This window comes from Prionailurus viverrinus, chromosome X (genome assembly GCF_022837055.1).
Source record: "Prionailurus viverrinus isolate Anna chromosome X, UM_Priviv_1.0, whole genome shotgun sequence".
NCBI lineage: Eukaryota > Metazoa > Chordata > Mammalia > Carnivora > Felidae > Prionailurus > Prionailurus viverrinus.
In genome coordinates this window covers 11,575,256-11,596,899 of record NC_062579.1, presented here as the reverse complement: position 1 = coordinate 11,596,899, position 21,644 = coordinate 11,575,256, and the positions used below count along the sequence as shown (strand labels likewise).

At 36.4% G+C, this 21,644-nt stretch overlaps 1 protein-coding gene across 3 annotated transcripts in view; it reads right to left on the bottom strand.

The window, feature by feature from the left end:
* CDKL5 (cyclin dependent kinase like 5) overlaps window positions 1–21,644 on the bottom strand; it is a 193,025-nt gene that overhangs the window by 117,704 nt on the left and 53,677 nt on the right. For all 3 annotated transcript variants that reach the window (XM_047843716.1, XM_047843715.1, XM_047843717.1), the window contains 2 exons: window positions 4,338–4,557; window positions 1,765–1,799 (listed from right to left, as the gene is read on the bottom strand). In XM_047843716.1, the coding sequence (XP_047699672.1) occupies window positions 1,765–1,799; window positions 4,338–4,401 (99 nt within the window). In that variant the 5' untranslated portion in view covers window positions 4,402–4,557. The remainder of the gene's footprint in view (window positions 1–1,764; window positions 1,800–4,337; window positions 4,558–21,644) is intronic.

The window sequence follows — 21,644 nt, the reverse complement described above, 5'->3', positions numbered from 1 at the left end:
TCACTCTGGGCCCATCTTGCTGGCACTAACAGTGTGTATTATGAGAACCAGGTACAGGTAACAAGCGTATCTTCACAAATGAGTAAACCAGACACATGGGAAGGTAAAAACATGTATTAGTTGAATATATTCAATTAATAAAGTTTATTTTTACATAAAAGGCAGAAAGAGAGCTTAGATAAGGTTAAAAAAAGCATAGGGGGAACAGTCACAGGAAGAAGTGTGACAAGACTGAGAGAAAACACTGTTAGAAGACTTGCATTATGTATCAGAAATCTTTCAATTTTAAAACTCAAAGATTAAAATTAAGAACTAAAGCTTCCATTAGCTATGCCGTATCAACAGAGCCAAGGTATAAGAGGAAGTATTATGTTCATGAAAGAGTCAAATTTAACTTGGAAACGAACAACCTATTTCCCTTGAGTAGTATCCACCAAGGAATTTTATTTTTTTGAAGCTTCAGAAATTTAGTATAACTCAAGGCAACTCATTACCGGTATAGAAATTCATTAGAGAGCTTTCCACTTGTTTAATTTCCAACTGCAGTAATATTTCTTAATGAGGTATTCAAGGTGCTAAATTTATTTTGATTACATTTATTATTTTAAATTCTTAATCATCCTGAATCAAAAACCACAGTATTCCACCCATTTTTTTGAGGATTTACTGGCAGACGTCTTCAGATAACTATTACCAACATAAGATACTTTGAACACTCAATTTCAAGAATAGAAAATTCATTGAACCAAATTAAGAGACTTATGATCTAAATCCCAAATGTACATCAACTGCCATGAAGACTTAAATCTAAAACATACGATTTTGTACAACAGGAAAGAAAAAATAAACATAAAAATGGTATCCTCTTTATTTACACATATATACACATACATATATGTTATGATAAATAGATTTGAGAATTTAATTAAATGAGTTGGACTAAATTGTTAAGCTCATCTCAGACATAAATTAAACCATTAGAAAATACCACAAAAAACTTTAACCTTTGGTCTTAACAAAATTATACACATAATAGCAAGAGGCCAGATTTTAATACTCAGACTAGGTATATCATGACAGAAAAATATTTAACCTAACATTTAAAATTGTTACAGCTTCAGCAACACTTGCCACGTTAAAGTTAGTCTCTGAGTAAAACACACTTACCTCTGAGCAACAGCTGTGGGAAACTTGAAATAACTTCCCTGAATAATTGGTGATTAGTGTAACAAATAATCTATATCATAAGATCCATCACAAGGTTTTACAAGTGTGATCAACTACAACCAGTAATGATAATCATGTACTATTATCCAAAGCCCTATTTCATACCAAACACCAATCCACTACCTTTCAAAATCTGGATTCAGATCCATCAAGCAATCTAAGTTACTGGCTCCATGCAAAAAATACTGACTGAATACTTCTTCTTGCTCTTAAGTGCTTCAACCTAAATCTGTCACTGCATTGATTTCTTCTCTGTCACCTTTTCTCTCTTCCCATTAGGAATCTTTTCACCTATACACATAGCTCAACTGAGAAAAAAATACCATATGACCACAAATAACTAATGACTACCTAATCATGATAGAGCTTGTCCAAAAGTACTCTCCCTTTTCTGGGTTTACATGTTCATTCCACTTTATTAAGCATCATTATCATAGCCAACAGTTTTAATTATATGCCCACATGCACAGAACAATACATTCATTTCTAAACAGTTAAACATATACAGTATTTTCTTTTTAAAAACCATGTACTTGCCTTGTGTCTGCATTTAAGCACAACTCCATAGGCTCCTATAATAAAAAGAAATAAACAATTAGGGGCACATATACAAACTATAGCTCTTAGAGAAATAAAAGTTCTATTATATTTACATTGGTTATCAGTAAAATGTTATACTATCTTGTTATAATAATGAACGCTAAAATGATAGTACTCTGCAGAAATTATGCTATGAGCCACATACAGAGAATGGATATTTATGTTTTTTTATAAAACAAGAGTATAAGCAACCCATTTTCCCAACAAGTATTCTTAAATTGTTTCTCTCTTTTTAAAAAATTGTTGTTATTTTGAGACAGAGAGCGCGCAAGTAAGGGAGGGGCAGAGAAAGAGAGAGGCAGAGAGAGAGAATCCCAAGCAGGCTCCACACTATCAGTGCAGAGCCTGATGTGGGGCTCAAACTCACAGACCATGAGATCATGACCTGAGCCGAAATCGATGTTTAACTGACTAAGCCACCCAGATGCCCCTGAATGTTTCTCTTTTTAAAGAACATTTCACTTGAGACATTTTAATTTAAGCTTAAAAGTTCTGGAGACAAGATGTGGACCTAAGAACTTTAAGAGTAAAGGAAAATTAACGCAAAAAATTCTAGAAAACTTAAAATTTAAAAGCTAATGACCTCAGTCCTAAGAGACATTTAAATCCTCTTCTAGGATACCTGAATGTCTTTCCTGACTGGCAAAATAGTATAGGTTTAAACATTCCAATTAATAACTAGTAGGAATTGCTACAGTTTTGCCATAAATCAAAACTCAGTACAAGGACACAGACCACAAGCAGTCCAAGGCTTTTTGGACATTTATAGTCATGGACTTCTACTTTCTTCGGTATATTTTGATGAGATTCATGACTACCTTTTGGGTTATTCATCCTCTTTTCTAGCCAAAAAAACTACTTCCTCACAGGCAGAACAGAGTCAACAGCAAGGTACCCAAGAAACTGAGGTTAGAGTTAGTTATATTGTGACAACCTAATTAGTAAAATCAACATGTAATGTATGATACTTGAGGTGTGTATAAATGTCAATAACATTAAAAGACAGGCAAAGCCTGCACACATCTATGACAAAGGGACTTAAGAGAGATGAAATTGGGAAATGTGTCTTGAACAGAATCTAGGGAACGAGAACAAGTTTCCCTCACTTTGGTAGAGATGGATGAATCGTATTATCAGAGTCAGGATGGAATCAGCTACTACAACCATCCAACTTAATTCCACCATCACCAGGCAATCCTTTAATCCAGATTTAACTGCCCATGCCATTTCACTACAGAGTGAAAATGCACTGGGTAGGCTACGAGTGAAAATGCCCTAGGTAGGCTACAGGAATGTAGAGTTTACTAGACAGTTTTTAATTTACTTAATATATATGTATTTCTTAGCCACTCCAGATCTTAAAGCAAGCACCCAATGATCAGACTGTATTTTGTTTCTATTTATTTGAAAAGGATTTAACTTACTATCTAGAACAGCTTTATTGTTCAGATAGGTAAATCATTAAAACTTCTTTTAACATTCACAATTTATTTGAAAATTCATAAGATATAAAATTTTTATAACATTTGCTTTAAAGATATAAATGCTGAGAAACCATAATTATAATCACTCATACCCTATTAAAAGAATCATTTCTCAAAATCCCCATAAAGTTATCTTTAAGTCAAAAGCAAAAAATTACTAAGAAGGAAAATTCAGGAAGACTTATGAAAAATGAATTACCATATTTCATCAAATTAATGATGTCACTGATCATAAGCATTTTATGTACTAGTGGGGGGGGGGGGGAAGTGCTACCAATTAAACCATGACCTGCTATAAATTATAACACACATCCTGATTTCAGAGATGTTAAAATCTGATCAAGTTGAGCCTCAGAACTTATAAAAATGTGGTTTACCATTCTCAAAGACAAATAGAGAACAAATAGATAAGTTATTCATTTATTTACCGTGTATTTAGTAAAATTTAACTTCTAGAAATAAATTTTAAATTATTCAAAATAAGACTGATATAAAAATAAAATGTAACAAAAAACTATAAAGAAACCATAATTGCTAATTAACACAATGAAATGAAGGCAGCCTTAAGAAATCTCTAACTTGGGGCACCTGGGTGGCTCAGTCGGTTAAGTATCCAACTCTGGATCTCGGCTTAGGTCATGATCTCAGTTTCTGAGTTGAGTCCCAAGTCTGCTCTGCACTGACAGCAGGAAGCCTGCTTGGGATTCTGTCACTCCCTCTCTCTTTGCCCCTCCCCTGCTTGCTCTCTTTCTCTCTACATAAGTAAATAAATAAATAAATTTTTAAAAAGGAAAAGAAAAAGAAAGAAATCTGATCCATTAAATTTTAAAAGGTTTTAAAATGTTATTAACTTTCAATTGGAGAGTAAAACCCAAATAGTTTAAGCACAATTTTATTTTTTATATTTTACTCAAACACATATCTCAATAAATATAGGTAAAATTAATAGGATCTGAAGTAGTAACTTTTGTAGTGGTGGGTATAACTACATACATTAATCACAAACTCAAGGAATGCTAAACTTACCTTCACCTACAACCCCAAGGATCTCAAATTTATTCATCACATTACCAATGTTAGGAATCTTCATGAAGACAAACTCCTCTTTTGATGCAAGCCACAAAACATGGCATCAAAAAAGAACTGAGAAAGTTGTGCAGTAAATAGAAAATGTTGAAGAAAGAAATTCTCACAGGTTGGCAGGAACTCTCACATTTTGTTGTAATGTGAAGTATTAAATGATTCCCTGAAAGAAAAAACACAAAAGCCCTAAATTTTATATTCAGCACTCTAATAATTTATCCTTTGTGTACATTTTTTAAAAATCATGTTAATGTTTCATATACTAAAAAAAAAAGAAGAAAAATAATAATAATAAGAGAGAAGAACCCAAAATGGAACAAAAACAAATGTACCTAACTGTATTTGAAATGAGTAACATAACCACTCTGCAAAGGGGTCAAGGGAAACAGAAACGACTCCAGGTAACTTCTAAAAACAATGTTTTGGGGTGCCTGGGTGGCTTAGTCTCTTAAGCTTCCGACTTCAGCTCCGATCATGATCTCACATGATCTCACAGTTCCATGGGTTCGAGCCCCACATCGGGCTGTGTGCTGACAGCTCAGAGCCTGGAGCCAGCTTCAGATTCTGTCTCCCTCTCTCTCTACCCCTCCCTTGCTCGTGCTCTGTCTCTCCCTCTCTCTCAAAAATGCATAAACATTTAAAAAAATTTTTTAAACCAATGTTTTAACTACACACTCTCTTTAAGCTATAAACAAAAAAATTTTTTTCTAAACATATACTTAGATATTTGTTTTTACACAAAGATATGAAAACTCTTTATGTGTATTCTTGGATTGAGCAAATAAGTAAATAAATACATTGTGGATGATGAGTTTGGTTTCTTATTCTCATAAAACGAAGTTACAAATGGGAAAAGGGTGAAGGCTTGGAATTAGAGCTAAACATATCAGCTCAGTTCTCAATACATAGATGCAGAAATAGATATAACTGTGTATGGAAATATATATAGACATATACATATATTCCCTAGCTCTATCTGCTGAGGGGGCCTAGAAGCAATGACACTCCAACATTCATGGGCACAGCCAGTGCACCAATGAAAGGAACCAGGGTTCCTCAGAGAAACGGCTGATTCCCAGGCAAGAGCAAGGAAAAGTACACTATGGGACCAGGATATATTTTTGTGGTGCCAGAAAAGAAGGTAATGCTCAAAGAATGATGGGGGCATGTCTAAAGGACACAGGAGTCAACTTGAGTCACTTCTGTTCAAATGAGAAACATCTCAACAGCAAAATTAATAAAAATAGATTATAATCCACAGAATAAAATAAAAACACACCAGTCCTTACTTACATAAATAAATGAAGGGAGAAAGAAAAGCTCTGAGAGTATAATTCCAAATAATAAATGTAGTGATGGAATTAGAAAATCACCATTTGGCAACCACCTTGGTAATAATTATTTCAGGCAAGTATCATCAACATATGCTGAAACTAGTGGTTGAAAGTCTGATGGAAAACAGGATATTATCTAGTCTCAAAGTAGCTCCACTACAAAATACCCGTTAATTAAAAGGGGAAAAATAGTAATTTCATAGTGTAGAATTCTGTCAGACACCACCTTAATTAAATGATCAAAGTTAACATCATCAATAATAGGACAAGCCAACATCATATGCCTCCTGATAGGATGCAATAAAACACTTCTGTGGCATTCCTTCCAAAAAGGTAAAACCTGAATCTAACCATAGGCCGCAACAGACAAGCCCAAACTGAGGGACATCCTACTAAATAACTGGACTATATTCTTTACAAAATGTCTAGGTTATAAAGGACAGGGAACCAAGTAACTGTTAAAAGAAGCTTAGGAGACATGATAATTAAATATAATGTATGATCCCGGACTGGACTGAAACCTGGAGAAGAAAAAAATTTTTTTTGCTATAAACTATTATGAGTGATGTACAACATGTGACTGTAGTTAATAATTCCTTATTGTCTATTTGAAAGTTGCTAAAAGAGTAGATCTTAAAGGTCTCATCACAAGGAATATGGGGCACCTGGGTGACTCAGTCTGTAAAGCGTCTGACTCTTGATTTTGGCTCCAGTCATGATCTCACAGTTCGTGGGTTCGAGCCCCGGTCGGGCTCTGCGTTGATAGTGCAGAGACTGCTTGGGATTCTTTCACTTTCGCTTTTGTTTTTGCTCGCTCTCTCTCTCTCTCTCTCTCTCTCTCTCTCCCCCTCTCTCTCTCTTTCTCTCTCTCTCTCTCTCTCTCTCTCCCCTCATCCCCTGCTCGAGCTCTCTCTGAAAATATATAATTTAAAAAAAAAGCAGTTCTCATCACAAAGAATAAAAATTGGTAACTGTGTGTAGTGATCAATGTTAACCAGACTTACTGTGATCATTTCACAATATATACAAATATCGAATCATTACATTGTACACTTGAAACTAATATAATGTTATATGTCAATAATAGTTTGATTAATATTATAAAGCACCCCAGAATATCTAGAATAAGACAGTCTATTAAAAAATTTAACAAACAAAAAAAGAAAGAACACCAACATTTTTAGAGATAAAGTTTGCAACTTAAATCACTCAGGGCAAAGAATAAGTACATGTGTATGGAAAAAGAGAAAAAGGATGATTAAAATGTTAACATTTGGGAAATCTGGGTCAAGGGTCTATGAAACACGAATTTCTTTGTACTGTCTTTGCAACTTTTCTCTAAATCTGAAATCATTTTGTTTCAAAAACTACGCTATCTTTATGAAAAATAACAGCTGTGCTAACACAAAATATTGGTTTCAAATGCAGAAATAAAAACCAATAAAGAAATTCTTTGTTGCCTATAAAATTTGAAACTTTTCAAAAATCAGTACCCATGCGGTGTGGAAAAGTACTGACTTGAAGTATGCCTTTTCATATGCTGACGTTAGGAATACAAACTGGCACAAACTTTCTAAACAGCAGAATGCCCATAATTAAATGCTTTTAAAATGTTCATATCTTTCTTTATATAATTTTTTAACATGTTTATTTTATTTCTTTATCTTTAGACAGAGTGTGAGCAGGGAAGGGGCAGAGGGAGAGAGAGAAAATCTCAATCACACTCCACACTCAGCGCAGAGCCTGACATGGGGGCTCAATCCCACAACCCTGGGATCATGACCTGAGCCAAAATCAAGAGTCAGATGCTCAACTGGCTGAGCCATCCAGGGTACCCTAAAATGTTCATATCTTGATAAAAGTATCTGACAAAAACCTACAACAAATATCATTCGTAAAGGCAAAATCTTAGACACAGTCCCTTTAAAAATTAAGAATATGACAAAAAGTCCTACTTTTAATGCTTATTAACATTATTATTAAACATTATCCTGATGAATTATAGCCATCTCAGTAAAATAAGAAAAAATAAACGAATAGAACATATTGGATTGGAAAGAGAAGCAAAATAGAATTTACAAATATTACTGCCTACACAGAAAATTCAAAAGAATTTACAAATCACTTGAATGATAAATGTTAACAAGGTAGCTGAGTACAAGCTTAATATACAAATATCAATTGTATTCATAAACATCAATAAACAGAAAATGTAATTTAATTAAATTAAATTTTTTAAATTAAAGTTTTTTAAACCACATTTACAACAAAAGAGGCACTACAGATTTAGCATAACAAATATATGTGTGTATGTGTGTATATATATATATATATATATATATATATATGTATATATAACTTTTTTCAAAGGCATCAGAGAAGACCTAAATAGAGTTATCTCAATTTTAAGGCTGGAAGAGTCGATACTATAACGATGTTAATTCTCGGAATGCCTGGGTGGCTCAGTCAATTAACCAAAACTTCGGTCTGGCTCAGATCATGATCTCACCATTCGTGAGTTCGAGCCCTGCATCGGGCTCTGTGGTGACAGCTTAGAGCCTAGAGCCTGCTTCAGATTCTGTGTCTCCCTCTCTCTCTGCCCCTTCCCCGCTCATACTCTGTCTCTGTCTGTCTGTCTCTCTCAAAAACAAATAAGCATTAAAAAATAATAATAATCAATGGTAAATGGCAATGACATTTAAAATGAAAAAGATGTCAACCCTCTCCATAGTAATCTAAACCATCAACAAAATCCCAATCGAAAACCCAACAGGGCTTTCTGAGGAATTAAAACAAGCTGATTCTAAAATATATATGGAAGAACAGAGTTCCAAATACTGCCAACACCCTCCTTATAAGAAAAGTAGGAAGACTCGATCTTGAGGGTAGGATCTGGGAGAATGTCCTACCAAATATATTCAGGCTTAGAACTCAGCTATAGAAATTAAGACAGAATGAGGTGCCTGGCTGGTTCAGTCAGTTAAGCATGCAACTCTTGGTCTCAGGGTCATGAGTTCAAGCCCCATGTTGGGTGCAGAGATTAAATAAATAAAATGTAAAAGAAATTAAGATAGGGTGGTCTTGGCACAGAGATAGACAAATTTGCCTTTGAAACTGATGTGAGAGCCCATAAGTAGACATACTTCAATATCCCTATGGCTCCACACTCACCTACCCCTTCAATCTTGGTCTCCACACAAAATCTTTAGAATAAGTCACATCATGTCACTGCTTTGCTCAAAACCCTCAAATGGCCTCCCACATTATGAGTGAAAGTCAAAGTCCACATGAGTCACAAGGCCTTTAAACTCCCTTCCTCTGACATCCAACTATTCTCTCCCCCTTGGCTCACTTCACTCTAGCAACACTGACCTCGTTTCAGTTCAATATATAATAATAATGTTTACTTTAGGCCAAATTCTTATTATCTGATTTTTCATTCAATATTTACAAATAATGTTTTTGCAAATTAGAAGCAAAAGAAAGCAGATACTATACTTGTTTTAGAAAACTTTAGTTTAATGGAATAATAAATTTTTAAAGTACTACTGACATTTATGGGGCACCTGGGTGGCTCAGCCGGTTAAGCGTCCGACTTCGGCTCAGGTCATGATCTCGCGGTTTCTGAGTTCGAGCCCTTCATCGGGCTCTGTGCTGACAGCTCAGAGCCTGGAGCCTGCTTCAGATTCTGTGTTTCTTTCTCTCTCTGCCCCTCCCCCACTTGTGCTCTGTCTCTATCAAAAATAAACGTAAAAATAAAAAATAAAAATAATAAAGTACTACTGACATTTAGAGAAAATGTCACAATTTCAGAAAAATATTTTTTTTAACATTTGAGAAAGAGACAGAGAAAGAGGGAGGGAGAATCCCAGGCAGGCTCTGTGCTGTCAGTGCAAAGCCTGACACGGGGCTTGATCTCACAAACCATGAGATCATGATCTGAGCCAAAATCAAGAGACTGATCCCTAACCAACTGAGCCACCCAGGCGCCCCAGAAAAATATTAGTAAGTATATCATTCATTGCTTAAATAAATAATTACTGACTGCCTAATACATTTCAGAGAATGGGTAAATAGGACACATAAGATAGCAGTGAACAAGATAGACAAGATCTTTGCCTCATGGGGCTTCATATTTTGCTGGGGTGGGAGAACAAGATTATCATCAGATACTAATATTTGTTAGGAAGGGGGAAAAAATGAATGACTTTTTTTAAATTTTTTTTAGCGTTTATTTATTTTTGAGACAGAGAGAAACAGAGCATGAACGGGGGAGGGTCACAGAGAGAGGGAGACACAGAATCTGAAACAGGCTCCAGGCTCTGAGCGGTCAGCACAGAGCCCGATGCGGGGCTCGAACTCAAGGAACGCGAGATCATGACCTGAGCAGAAGTAGGACGCTTAACCGACTGAGCCACCCAGGCGCCCCAAAAATGAATGACTTCTCAGAAGCCTCTCTAAAAAGGTGATATTTGACGTGAAATAGATCAGTAACAAGAAGGAGTCAGCCATACGAAGATCTAAGTCAGTCACATTACAGGTAAAAGATGCTCAGAGTGCTTATGAGAATGAACTATTCTTTCATTTTCTCTAGCTTATTTGGAAGAACACCCAGGAAACATTTAAATATCCAACTCTCTGACAATAATGGCATGGCTCATTTCAAAGGAAACTTGAGGTAAAAATTAAATCATCCACACTAAGAAGACCTCGCCCCCCCCCCAAAAGTGATGCATATAAGTATATACAAAGAAATATTAGGTCCTACCTATTCTCTGTAGAAATCAAAATTGAGTAATACAAACTGGAAATCAGAATTCAAATGTGTGAGTAAATGTATAAAATAGGTGTTAAGAACAGTCTTTTAACTACCAGTATTCATACAGAGAAAAAAACTTAATGCCAAATTGAATTTCACTATAATTTTATATGAATAACACTGAGGTTTTTTTGGGAGAGAGAGAGAGAGCGTGCACACGAGTAGGAATAGGGGCAGAGAGAGGAGGGAAAGAGAATCCCAACCATGCACTGTGACCATGAGATCATGACCTGAGCCAAAATCAAGAGTTGGATGCTTAACCAACTGAAGCCACCCAGGCACTCCTGAGAATTTTTAAGACCTAAAAACTCAGACAACCTTAGCTTCAAATAACTAGGTAACTTGGATGAAATGTCCTTTTGAGGACAAATACAAATATTGGAGGAAGTACTTTTTTTAAATGGCCTAAAAATCCCAAAGACAAGATCGTAAAGTATTAAATGGCTGAAATCAAGGCAAAAGAATAGGACCCAGAAAGATAATCCAAACCACCCAAAATGGTTTCAGCTCTCAGGCACTTGAAGATCCAGAAAAAATGGGAGAAAAACAGGCTTGCTCTTGAAATCCTTACAAATCCAGGGGCAAAAGTCAAAGACAAGATTATGCCACAAGGAAGAAGTTTAATAAGCCACCACTCAAAGTAGAAACCTCAGAGCTACACTCCCAGGATAAAGGAAAACAGAAATAAAGCAATCCTTGGATAGACTTGAATTCTAGTTTCATATTATCTGAGTGACCAAAATAAACCAAAGTTACTGAGGTGGTCTCACATTCAGACTGGTAATGTCACCAGCTGTCTGGTGTTCAAAAAGGGGGGATGTGAAAAAAGGCAAGTCTCTGCAGGAAGATAACATCAACCTAGGCCTCACAATATTGCTACAGATAATTTCTCATTTACAATGAGCAGTACATAATATGATACCAAGAACAAGAACCAATAGAAATGTGTGAGGCAGAAAATGATCCAGAAAGACATGTAATATTAAAATTATCAGGAATAACCTATACAACTATAGGGTTGAATTAATCAAAACACAAAGGTTGAACATTTTGACAGAACTGGTAGGTCCAAAAGGTAGAAGACCAAATTTGAAAAATAAATGAGAATTCTAGAACTTAAAGACTGAGTAACAGCAAAGGAATTCAATAGATAGTTTGAAGAGAAAGATATCAGGATACAGAAGATTTTGAACATATTTTTTAAACTTGACCAAATGAACACTGTAGACTGTAGCAAGACTGTAGCAAAGAACTTCAGAATGCCTTTCTTCCCCCAAGCACACACAGAACATTTACAAAAACTGATAATGTGCTAGGCTGTAAACCAATTCAAAACACACTACAATCATTGAAGTCTGAAGATGTTCTCTGAGCACAAGGCAAATGGGCAAGAAATCAATCACAAAAGAAGGAACTAGAGAATATTTGTATGTTTGGAAATTAATACAGTCTTAAAATAATCCATAAGTCAAAGAACAAATCATAACAGACAATTAAAAATAACAAAAATACTGGGTGTCTGACTGGCTCCGTCAGTAGAGCATGCAACTCTTGATCTCAGGGTTGTGTGTTCAAGCCCACGTTGGGCTTTGAGCCTACTTAATTAAAAATAATAATAATAGTAACAAAAATACAAATTTATGGGAAGAAGCTAAAGCAATGCGGGGGGGGGGGCTGAGAGGCATACATGCATATATCACAAAATATTTAAAAATTAAAATTAATAAACTAAACATCAATAAAGAGGTTAAAGAAAACAGTAAAATAAATCCAAAGAAAATATAAAGATAGAAATAACCAAGAGCAGAAGTTCATGAAATAGAAAACAAAGAAATTAAAAAAAAAAAAAAAGAGCTGGATGTTAGAAATCAACTTTGGAACTAATCAAGGAAAAAGAGAACTCAGCCCAGCCAACATCTGATAACAGGCTTATGATATCCTAAGCCGAGAACCAAGCCACACCATGCCCACTTTTGACATATAGAACTGTGAGCTAATATATGGGTGCTATTTCAAGCTGCTAAGCTTGTGATAACTGATTACAAAACAAGAGAAAACTAATACAAGAGTATTGTTTCATTTATACCATTTTAAAACAGGCAAAGCTGAACTACAAACTATATTGTTTAGCTACTTATATAAATGGTAAATCTATTTAAAAAAAAAAAGAAAAGAAAGTGACCAATGAAGGGTTTCTTATAAAAATCAGGATATTACTTACCTATAGAGAGGAGTTGAAATCAACAAGAGATAAGATAGAGGGCTTTCTGGGACACTAGGAATGATCTATTTCTTGACTTGAATGATAGTTAAACAGACATATCCATTAGAGTGTACATTTATGTTTTATGTACTTCTAAGTTGTTATATCCCTCAATAAAATAAATTTTTAAGAACTCGAAGAGTTAATTCTGATAGTGACATCATCTATGAATAGTTTCTTGGTCATCTATATGGAACTAAAAAATAACTTTTTATCAAAGATAAAGCACTTCAATATGACATTAACCAAAAAAATTTAACTGAAGTTTTTCTAAGGTTCAAACTTCACATAGTATACAGTCTCGAGTGTTGGGTATCAACAAAACCAAAAACTCTCAGTGATGGATAACGTGGATGGCGACCACACTCCAAAACTATGCCAGATAAGGAGCTGGTAAGAAAACTGGGCAAGTTTGATTTTGATTAGACTGACATCTAAATGTCTGAAGACTCTTTGAAAAAGAATAGAGCACGGGGCGCCTGGGTGGCTCAGTCGGTTAAGCGGCCAACTTCACCTCAGGTCATGATCTCGCGCTCTGTGAGTTTGAGCCCCGTGTCGGGCTCTGTGCTGACAGCTCAGAGCCTGGAGCCTGTTTCAGATTCTGTGTCTCCCTCTCTCTGACCCTCCCCCGTTCATGCTCTGTCTCTCTCTGTCTCAAAAATAAATAAACGTTGAAAAAAAAAAAATTTAAAAAAAAAAAAAAAGAAAAAAAAAAGAATAGAGCAGATGATTTGAGTTATTTTAGGGAGAACTAAGATCAGTGGTACAAGTGAAAAGGAGACAAAGCTCAGTAGTGACTGAACAACAATGAACCATCAATGATTATTCATGCATTCTATAAATATCTGTCAGATACCTACAGTGGGCCAGCCCACTGTAGATGTTTCAGGATACAGCAGAGAACACCATAGACATGGCCCCTGCTCTCATGGAGCCTAATGAGGGGAGACAAACAATAAACAAACATGATCATTCCAGGCATTGATAAGTATTATGAAGAAAAGAAGACAGTCTTTGGATAGAGTTATTGTGGGGGGGCAGGACCTCTTTTAGATAGGGTAGCCTGGGAAAGACCTGTCTGAGGAGTTAAGATTTGAGTGAAATCTGTTTAATGTAAAGAAACAAGGCACAGGAACAAGGATAAGTGAAGAGCGAGCGCTCAAGGAAGTACAAAGACTCTTAACAGAGCTTGATACATTCAAGGAACACTAAAGACCTATAATCTGAAGCATAGCAGACAAGAAGGGGACCAGCAGGGGGCAGAAAGAGGCTGCTGGAGGCAGTTTGACCTGGCCATGGTAGAGAAGTCATGTACTAAACTAGATGTCCTCTAAGGTCCCTTCCAACATGAATATTTTAAGAATCTCTAAAAAAAATCTTTGCAGTCTTTTATTACTATTAACTTTGTAAGCAAACAAGTAAGCAAACTTTAACATGACTGTGTTCTGCACTAAGAAATACACCTGGAATTAAGCAATCTTGTCTCTGCATTGGCAAGCAAGTACCTACAAGAACTGACATAAACAGAAGGCTTATAATTTATTTCATATATTATTAGTATCGAATTTAAGAGGTACCTGGGCCTTAAATGTTTCCTTTGTGCTGAAATTATAATCTTCATCTGAACGGGTCCTTTCTTCTTCCCAAAGAGAGTACAAAATAAGTTGAATCATGAGTTTTATTCTCGTCTCTAGCATTGTTTTTATACATACAAATGAGAGAACCATTTTGTCACTGAAAACTGCATAGGAATGAATTTGGTACATGAAAAAACTTGTTATAAGAGAGTTTTAATAGTTTGATAGCATCTTAAAACTCATGATCCAGGGGCGCCTGGGTGGCGCAGTCGGTTAAGCATCCAACTTCGGCCAGGTCACGATCTCGCGGTCCGTGGGTTCGAGCCCCGCGTCGGGCTCTGGGCTGATGACTCAGAGCCTGGAGCCTGTTTCCGATTCTGTGTCTCCCTCTCTCTCTGCCCCTCCCCCATTCATGCTCTGTCTCTCTCTGTCCCAAAAATAAATAAACGTTGAAAAAAAAAAATTTAAAACTCATGATCCATGTATAGAAAGAAACCATGTCTATGAAAAGCACAGCCTTGCAAAAAAAAATCCTAATTACAATCTTGTTAGAGAATTTCTCCATGTTGCATATAAGTGAGGAGAAAATGCACTAGTTTTCCTCCTAGATGTGACCACATGACCCATAAGTGATAATTCTGCTTTATTCTCCCAAAAGTGGAGAGAGTAATTTATCAATCCATTCTCCATAAACCAGTTCCCATTATTAAATCCAAGTGACATTTGACTATCATAAGTAACATACACAGTTTAATAGCATAAAAATTTTTAACTTCCAAATATGTAGCTTACCTTCCCACTCTTTACCTTTAGAATCCTTCCACGAGGTAGGAAATCCAGTAACAACTCAATGGACCTCCTACCTAGCTACTTCATCTTTTGCCTAAGCACTGCCAATCCTACAAAACTCTTTAGTTTTCTGAGAATTTGAGCGTTTCAGGATTGACTAAAAAAAATTAAAAAACAAAGCTAAACCCTGTTCAGAGTAATTCAGGGTTGATACTATTGGAGTTCTTTTGTTTTTTGTTTGTTTGTTTGTTTGTTTTTTTAAGTAATCTCTATACCCCACATGGGGCTCAAACTCATGACCCTAAGATCAAGAGTTGAATGCTCTTTTGAATGAGCGAGCCAGGTGCCCAAATGTTGTACTATTTAAGACATACTGTTGGTTAAAAAGGTTTTGAAGGTACCTGCATGAAAATATAATTATTAACTTTATCATGGTTTCCATGGGATAATTTGTTCTGGTCTCCAAATTCCAAATAATTGATTTTAAAGTAAACTTACAAAAGTTGGGAACCACCTAGATTTTGCTGGGTTGATGTGGATCAGAAGATGGATCTAAGTTATTGTCCTTTACTCAAAAACAACAACAACAACAACACTAACCTTCAGCTGAAAAATCGATAGAAAGAACTGAAGTCCACGACTGTTGAATACCCAGAGGATTTAAATGAATTCAAAACCATTGGCCTAGATACATTTCATCCCTGAAAGACTTTGGAGATCAGATTGCTGAACCTTAGTGGTCTTGGGCAAGTCCTAAAGATGAAAAAGACTGGCCTAGAGCAAATGTAGTCATGTTTTTCAGAAAGGGTAAAATGGTACATTCTGTAAACACTACACTTGAAAACTTTTAATTAAACAATCATTCAATAAATGTCTTGAGAGCTAACTATATGCCAGGCACTGACTGGAATAGACACTGGGAACATATCAGTAAACAAAACAAAGACTCCTTATTTCATGGAGTTTATCAAAGAATCACACAATAAGCATAAAATTGCAAATATAAGTCCTATGGAAAAGAGATATAAGGCACTATAAGGGCTTCTAACAGAGGGTTCCCACCTAATTAGGGAGGGTTGGCTTTTCCAGAGAAAGTGTCCAGTGAGCTAAGATCTGTAGGACAATTAGACATCAACTTATGGAGGGGGAGGAATGCTCCAGGAGAGAATAATTTATTTGAAAGTCCCAAGTCAGGAGGGAACATGACACCAAAGACTGAAAGGGGGCGGGGGTGGGGTAGTTAATAAGCTAGTATCAGGTAAGACTGGAAAAATAGGTTGGGTTATTTTATATAGTTTTATCTTTATCATAAGACATAAGGAGCCACAAGAGGGTTTTGAACAATGGGAGAGGTGGGTTCAGGGAGTGGTATGACAATCCGATATTCTGTGTTTGGAAAAAATCATGTAAACTATGAAGCAAATGGCTCAGTACATGGAAGAGGAGATGCCAGTTTGGGGGCAGAACAACTAGAAAGCCACTGCAGATACCAAGGTGAAGGATTAGGGCAGAATGGACTTAGTTGGGGGATATAAAGAAAATGAATTGATTCAGAATATATTTGGAGGGGAAACCAATACGATTCAGGGTGGATTAGAGATAAGAAGTAAGGATAGAGAAATCAAGGATGGGACACCTGGCTGGCTCAGTCAGAAGAGCATGTGATCTTGGGATCATGAGTTCGAGCCTTATATTGAGGGTATAGTTTACTCTTTGAAAAGACTGCAAAGCCTCATTCCAAATCTCTGTACTCTGTACCACCCCACTGTGCCAATACCCAAAAGGGAGTAAATCTTTTGGAAAAAAGAGAGAGCGAAAGCAAGGATAATTCCTTGGTTTAGAGTTTGGAGTAACTGAGTAAACGGAGGTTGTTTCTTCATTTAGGAAAACTACAAGAAAAGCAGGTTAAAGGAAGGGAGGAGAGAGGAAATCCAGGATTCCACTTTAGCCATGTTAAGTTTGCATTTAGACATCCATAAAAATGAAACAGGCAAAAAACCAAAGGGAAAAGAGAAGTAAAAATCTGAGGAAAAGAATTCACAAAGTTAATATCCTAACACATAAAACATTCCTACTGCTCAATAAGACAGGAAGAAAATGAATTTTTTTTAATGGGCAAAGTGCCATGAACAAATAGTTCACAGAAAAGGAAACACAAACAGCTCTTAAATGTATAAAAAGTTCCTCAACTTTACATATAATAAAAAAGTGAAGATTAAAACTACACTTGGGTGCCTGGCTGGCTCAGTTGGTAGAACATGGGACTCTTGATCCGGGGTCATGAGTTTGAGCCCCACGATGTGTGTAGAGATTACCTTAATTAATTAACTAATTAATTTTTTTTTTTTTAGTTTATTTATTTTTGAGAGAAGGAGAGAGAGACACAGAGCACAAGCCGGGGAGGGCAGAGAGAGAAGGAGACACAGCATCCAAAGTGGGCTCCAGACTCTGAGCTGTCAGCACAGAGCCCTACATGGGGCTCAAACCCACAAACCACAAGATCATGACTTGAGCCTAAGTTGGATGCTTAACCGACTGAGCCACCCATACTCCCCAATAAAAAAAAATTTTTAAAAACTACACTGAGATTCAAGTTTTTGAATTTTTACTAATTAGTGAAAACCAAAATTAGTAAAAACCAAAAATAACATGCCATGTTGCTGAGAGCATGAGGAAATTATGCTTATTCATACAATACTGGTGGGAATGTATATTAATACAATTTTTGGAGACTAATTTGATAATATCTTTCAAAACTAAAAATAAACATATCCTAATGACACAATTAAATTTCTAGGAATTGATCATCAGAAATACACCCACAGAGAGATAAGCATACATGATTCACAGCAGTATTGCTTGTAAAAGCAAAAGAATGGAAATAACCTTCAAGTATGCATCAATAAGGTCCTGGTTAAATGATGTGTGGTACATCCATTCATTTTTTTTAAGCTAGAGACAGAAATATGTACATTTCACATTTGAGTTTTTACTACTTTTCCAATAAATCAAAATTATACTTAAAATTATATTCTAATTAAATACCACTTACATCAGTTTTATAAACTGCTCCTACGTAAACTTATATTTGAAAAAGGATATTTAGTGGCACCTGGGTGGCTCAGTCGGTTAAGCGCCTGACTTTGGCTCAGGTCATGATCTCACGGTTCATGGGTTGGTGGGTTTGAGCCTCGTGTCGGGCTCTGTGCTGACAGCTCAGAGCCTGGAGCCTGCTTTGTATTCTGTGTCTCCCTCTCTCTCTCTGCCCCTCCCCTGCTCATGTTCCATGTCTCTCTCTCAAAAATAAACATTAAAATAAAATTTGTTTTTTAAAAAAAGGAAAAGGATATTTATTGCTTTTTTTCAGAAGTTTGAAAAATCTACTAATTGAAAAGTATAAAAATACATGGTTGAGTTTATTGAACCTGAAAACATCAACTGATTTCAAACACTGCCAATAATCTGGAAAATTCACAAAAGCTGCTTCCAGGCTAAATAGCGTTAATGCTGTCACAAATTGACTTTCTTATCATGTCTCCAGATTCCTGGTCCTTGTAACTATAGACTGGAGATTACATCAAACAGACTCTGAATCCTGGGTTACTCTTATCAAGGCAAAGTATGAGATTTATAGTTGACTTTGACACGTTCATTTCCCTGGTTAAAAAAAAATAAAGCTCCTCTGTTGGATAATCTCTGAGGTCCCTTCTAGCTTTCATACTTTTATACTAGTATAGTATACTAGGATAAAATACATATACCCTACCCTCTCTCTTTTCATTATGGTTCTAAATCACTTACCAAAGTAAGTTGCAAGAGCAATTGAGTAAAATCAGCTTAGAACAAGGGAAGGAATGGCATGATCACCTTTCAGCCTATTTCAGAAAAACTGCAAAACCAAAATAAGTGGAATGCTGCTAGCCAAACATCTGGTGATTAAACTATTTCTGGGAGGGTCACTTTTGTTAAAGGGAAAAACAAATAGTAATAATAACTAAACAGCAGCAACTTCACAAGGCATGAAGAAGTCTAGGATATTTTCCAAATGGGTTGGGAGAAAGTTATTTTCACTTAGAGATATTTGTGTCCTATTTAAAATATAGAAAAACTGAAGAAAATCAAGCTAAATATCTTACACTTCCTCAGTCAGCTGTCTGTTCTAATTTTAGAAGAGTAATAATACTTTGACCAAAAAGGTCTAACAGTCAAAATTACAAGCATTTTATCAAGGTAAACATTAACTGATTATTCAATTAAGTTCAAGAGATCTGAACACATAACTAGTAAGTAATAAAAATTTAATATTTTAAAATGAAAGATACATAGGTTCTTTCCTTTAAGGAAATTACAATTAAAAACATATGGTTAGCCAGGTCTTTTGAATTATAGCTCTCCCACATAATGTTGAACTGAAGCTTTGGTTTGTTTCCACTTATAAACTGGGATTAAGTGACCTTGACACCAAATATATGGCATCTTTTCCAAAACCAATTCTCTGACACCAACTGGGTGTCCCTACAATTTATTCTAACACTAACTACCCAGAGTTAACATCAGACTCCACAGATTTAAAGGCCTGGTCCCACAGACTATACTTTAGACACCAGTCACAAGTCCCCAGTCCCCAGGCCACCTGCTCTTCTGTCCAACTTGGCTAAAAATGTGGGGATTCCCACCAACTCCTCCTCAGGTTTGGTAATTCCTAGAATGACTCATAGAACTCAGGAAAACACTTTACTTACCATTGCTAGTTTATTATAAAGGATATAACTCAGGAACAGTCAAATAGAAGAGATGAATAGAACAATGTATGTGGTGCACAAAGGGATTCCATGCCCTCTTATGGGGCAGTGTACCACACTCCAAGCACCTCGGTGTGTTCACCAATCCAGAAGTTCCCCAAACCCAGTTGTTTCTTATGAGGGTTTCATTATGTAGGCATTGCTGATTAAATCACTGACCATGGATAATGGAACTCAATCTCCAGCCTCTCTCCCCTCCCCAGTGGTAGAGGTGGGAGAAGGGGGCTGCAAGTTCTAACTTTCTAGGAGCTCCTGGCTGGCTCAGTTGGTAGAACATACGTCTCTTGATCTTGGGGTCATGAGTTCCAGCCCCACATTAGGAATAGAGCTTACTTTAAATTTAAAAAAAGTAAGTTCTAACCTCACCATGACTTATCCTTCTGGTGGCCAGGCCCCATCCAGAAGTTAGCTAGGGAACTCTCACTGGAGTCACCATTAGCATACAAAAGACACTACCACTCAAGAGATTAAGGTAACATTTTTAAGACAAGAACATAATACTGAATAGACAAAGGGTAAGGCATTCTAGGCAAAGTGTGCTAATATAGGCTAAATAAATAAATAAATAAATAAGGACTGTTTTCATTCTGCTTCTCTGAAATCCAGGGCACAGGTCTAGGAATGGCAAGAAATGAGGCTGGGACTAAGGCCTTATATGCCAAGCCACAGGTGTGTTTCCTTATATTTAAAGAAAGGATTCAACTACAGTATAAGAAGTTTGAAGGCCTCTGCCACAAACAACAGTAAATCAAGAGAAGACTTTTAGGTGAATATTTATCAGTGTTGTTTTAGAAAAATCATCATGGAGACAGGAAGAGGGTTAGGGCAGAGACACTAATCAGAAAGCTACTGATTGATAGACACAAAGCACAAACTGAAGCACCAACAGTAAGAACAGAGAAAGGAGGATAAACTTAAGATATTTAGAAGATGTATTCAAAAGATACAGTGACAATTTTGGGGCGCCTGGGTGGCTCAGTTAAGCATTTGACTCTTGATTTCAGCTCATCACTATCAAACAGTTGTGAGATGGAGCCTGGCTCGCGTGCGTGTGTCCCTCTCTCTCTGCTCCTTCCCTGCACATGCTGTCTCTCAAAATAAATAAATAAACATTAAAAAAAGACACAGTGACAATTTTCAAATAGTTGATGGAAGAGAAATGGTGAGTGTAAAGGCCACTTTTAGGCCACCAACTTGAACAATGGAAACCTCAGTAAGGTAGAAAGGTCCACAGTAATCACCTACCCCTGGCTGAATGCAAACAGGCCCATTAGATGACCTACCTCAAAATATCCCTAAGTCCTAGCTGACCAATGGGTTACTTACACCCAGACACAGGTACCGAAAAAGGAAAATTCCTTATGTTCCCATACCTCCTCACATTCGCCGTTAACTACAGCCCCCTACCACTGCCTTGTGACAGACAATATCTCCTTTGCTGTCCTGCCCACAGCTCCCTTGCACTGTATTTGATAAACTCCCATCTCTTTTGTTCTGCCTCAGGTGAACTCTTTCACCACATGGCCTGCGAGGCCCCACAAAGAGGTCTAGATTATTATAAAACTTCTGCCTTGACTACTAGATATATTGGAGGCACTGTTAGCAATACAAAAGAGCATTAAGAAAACAGTATTACATGTTTGACAATTATGGGGCTTTACATATG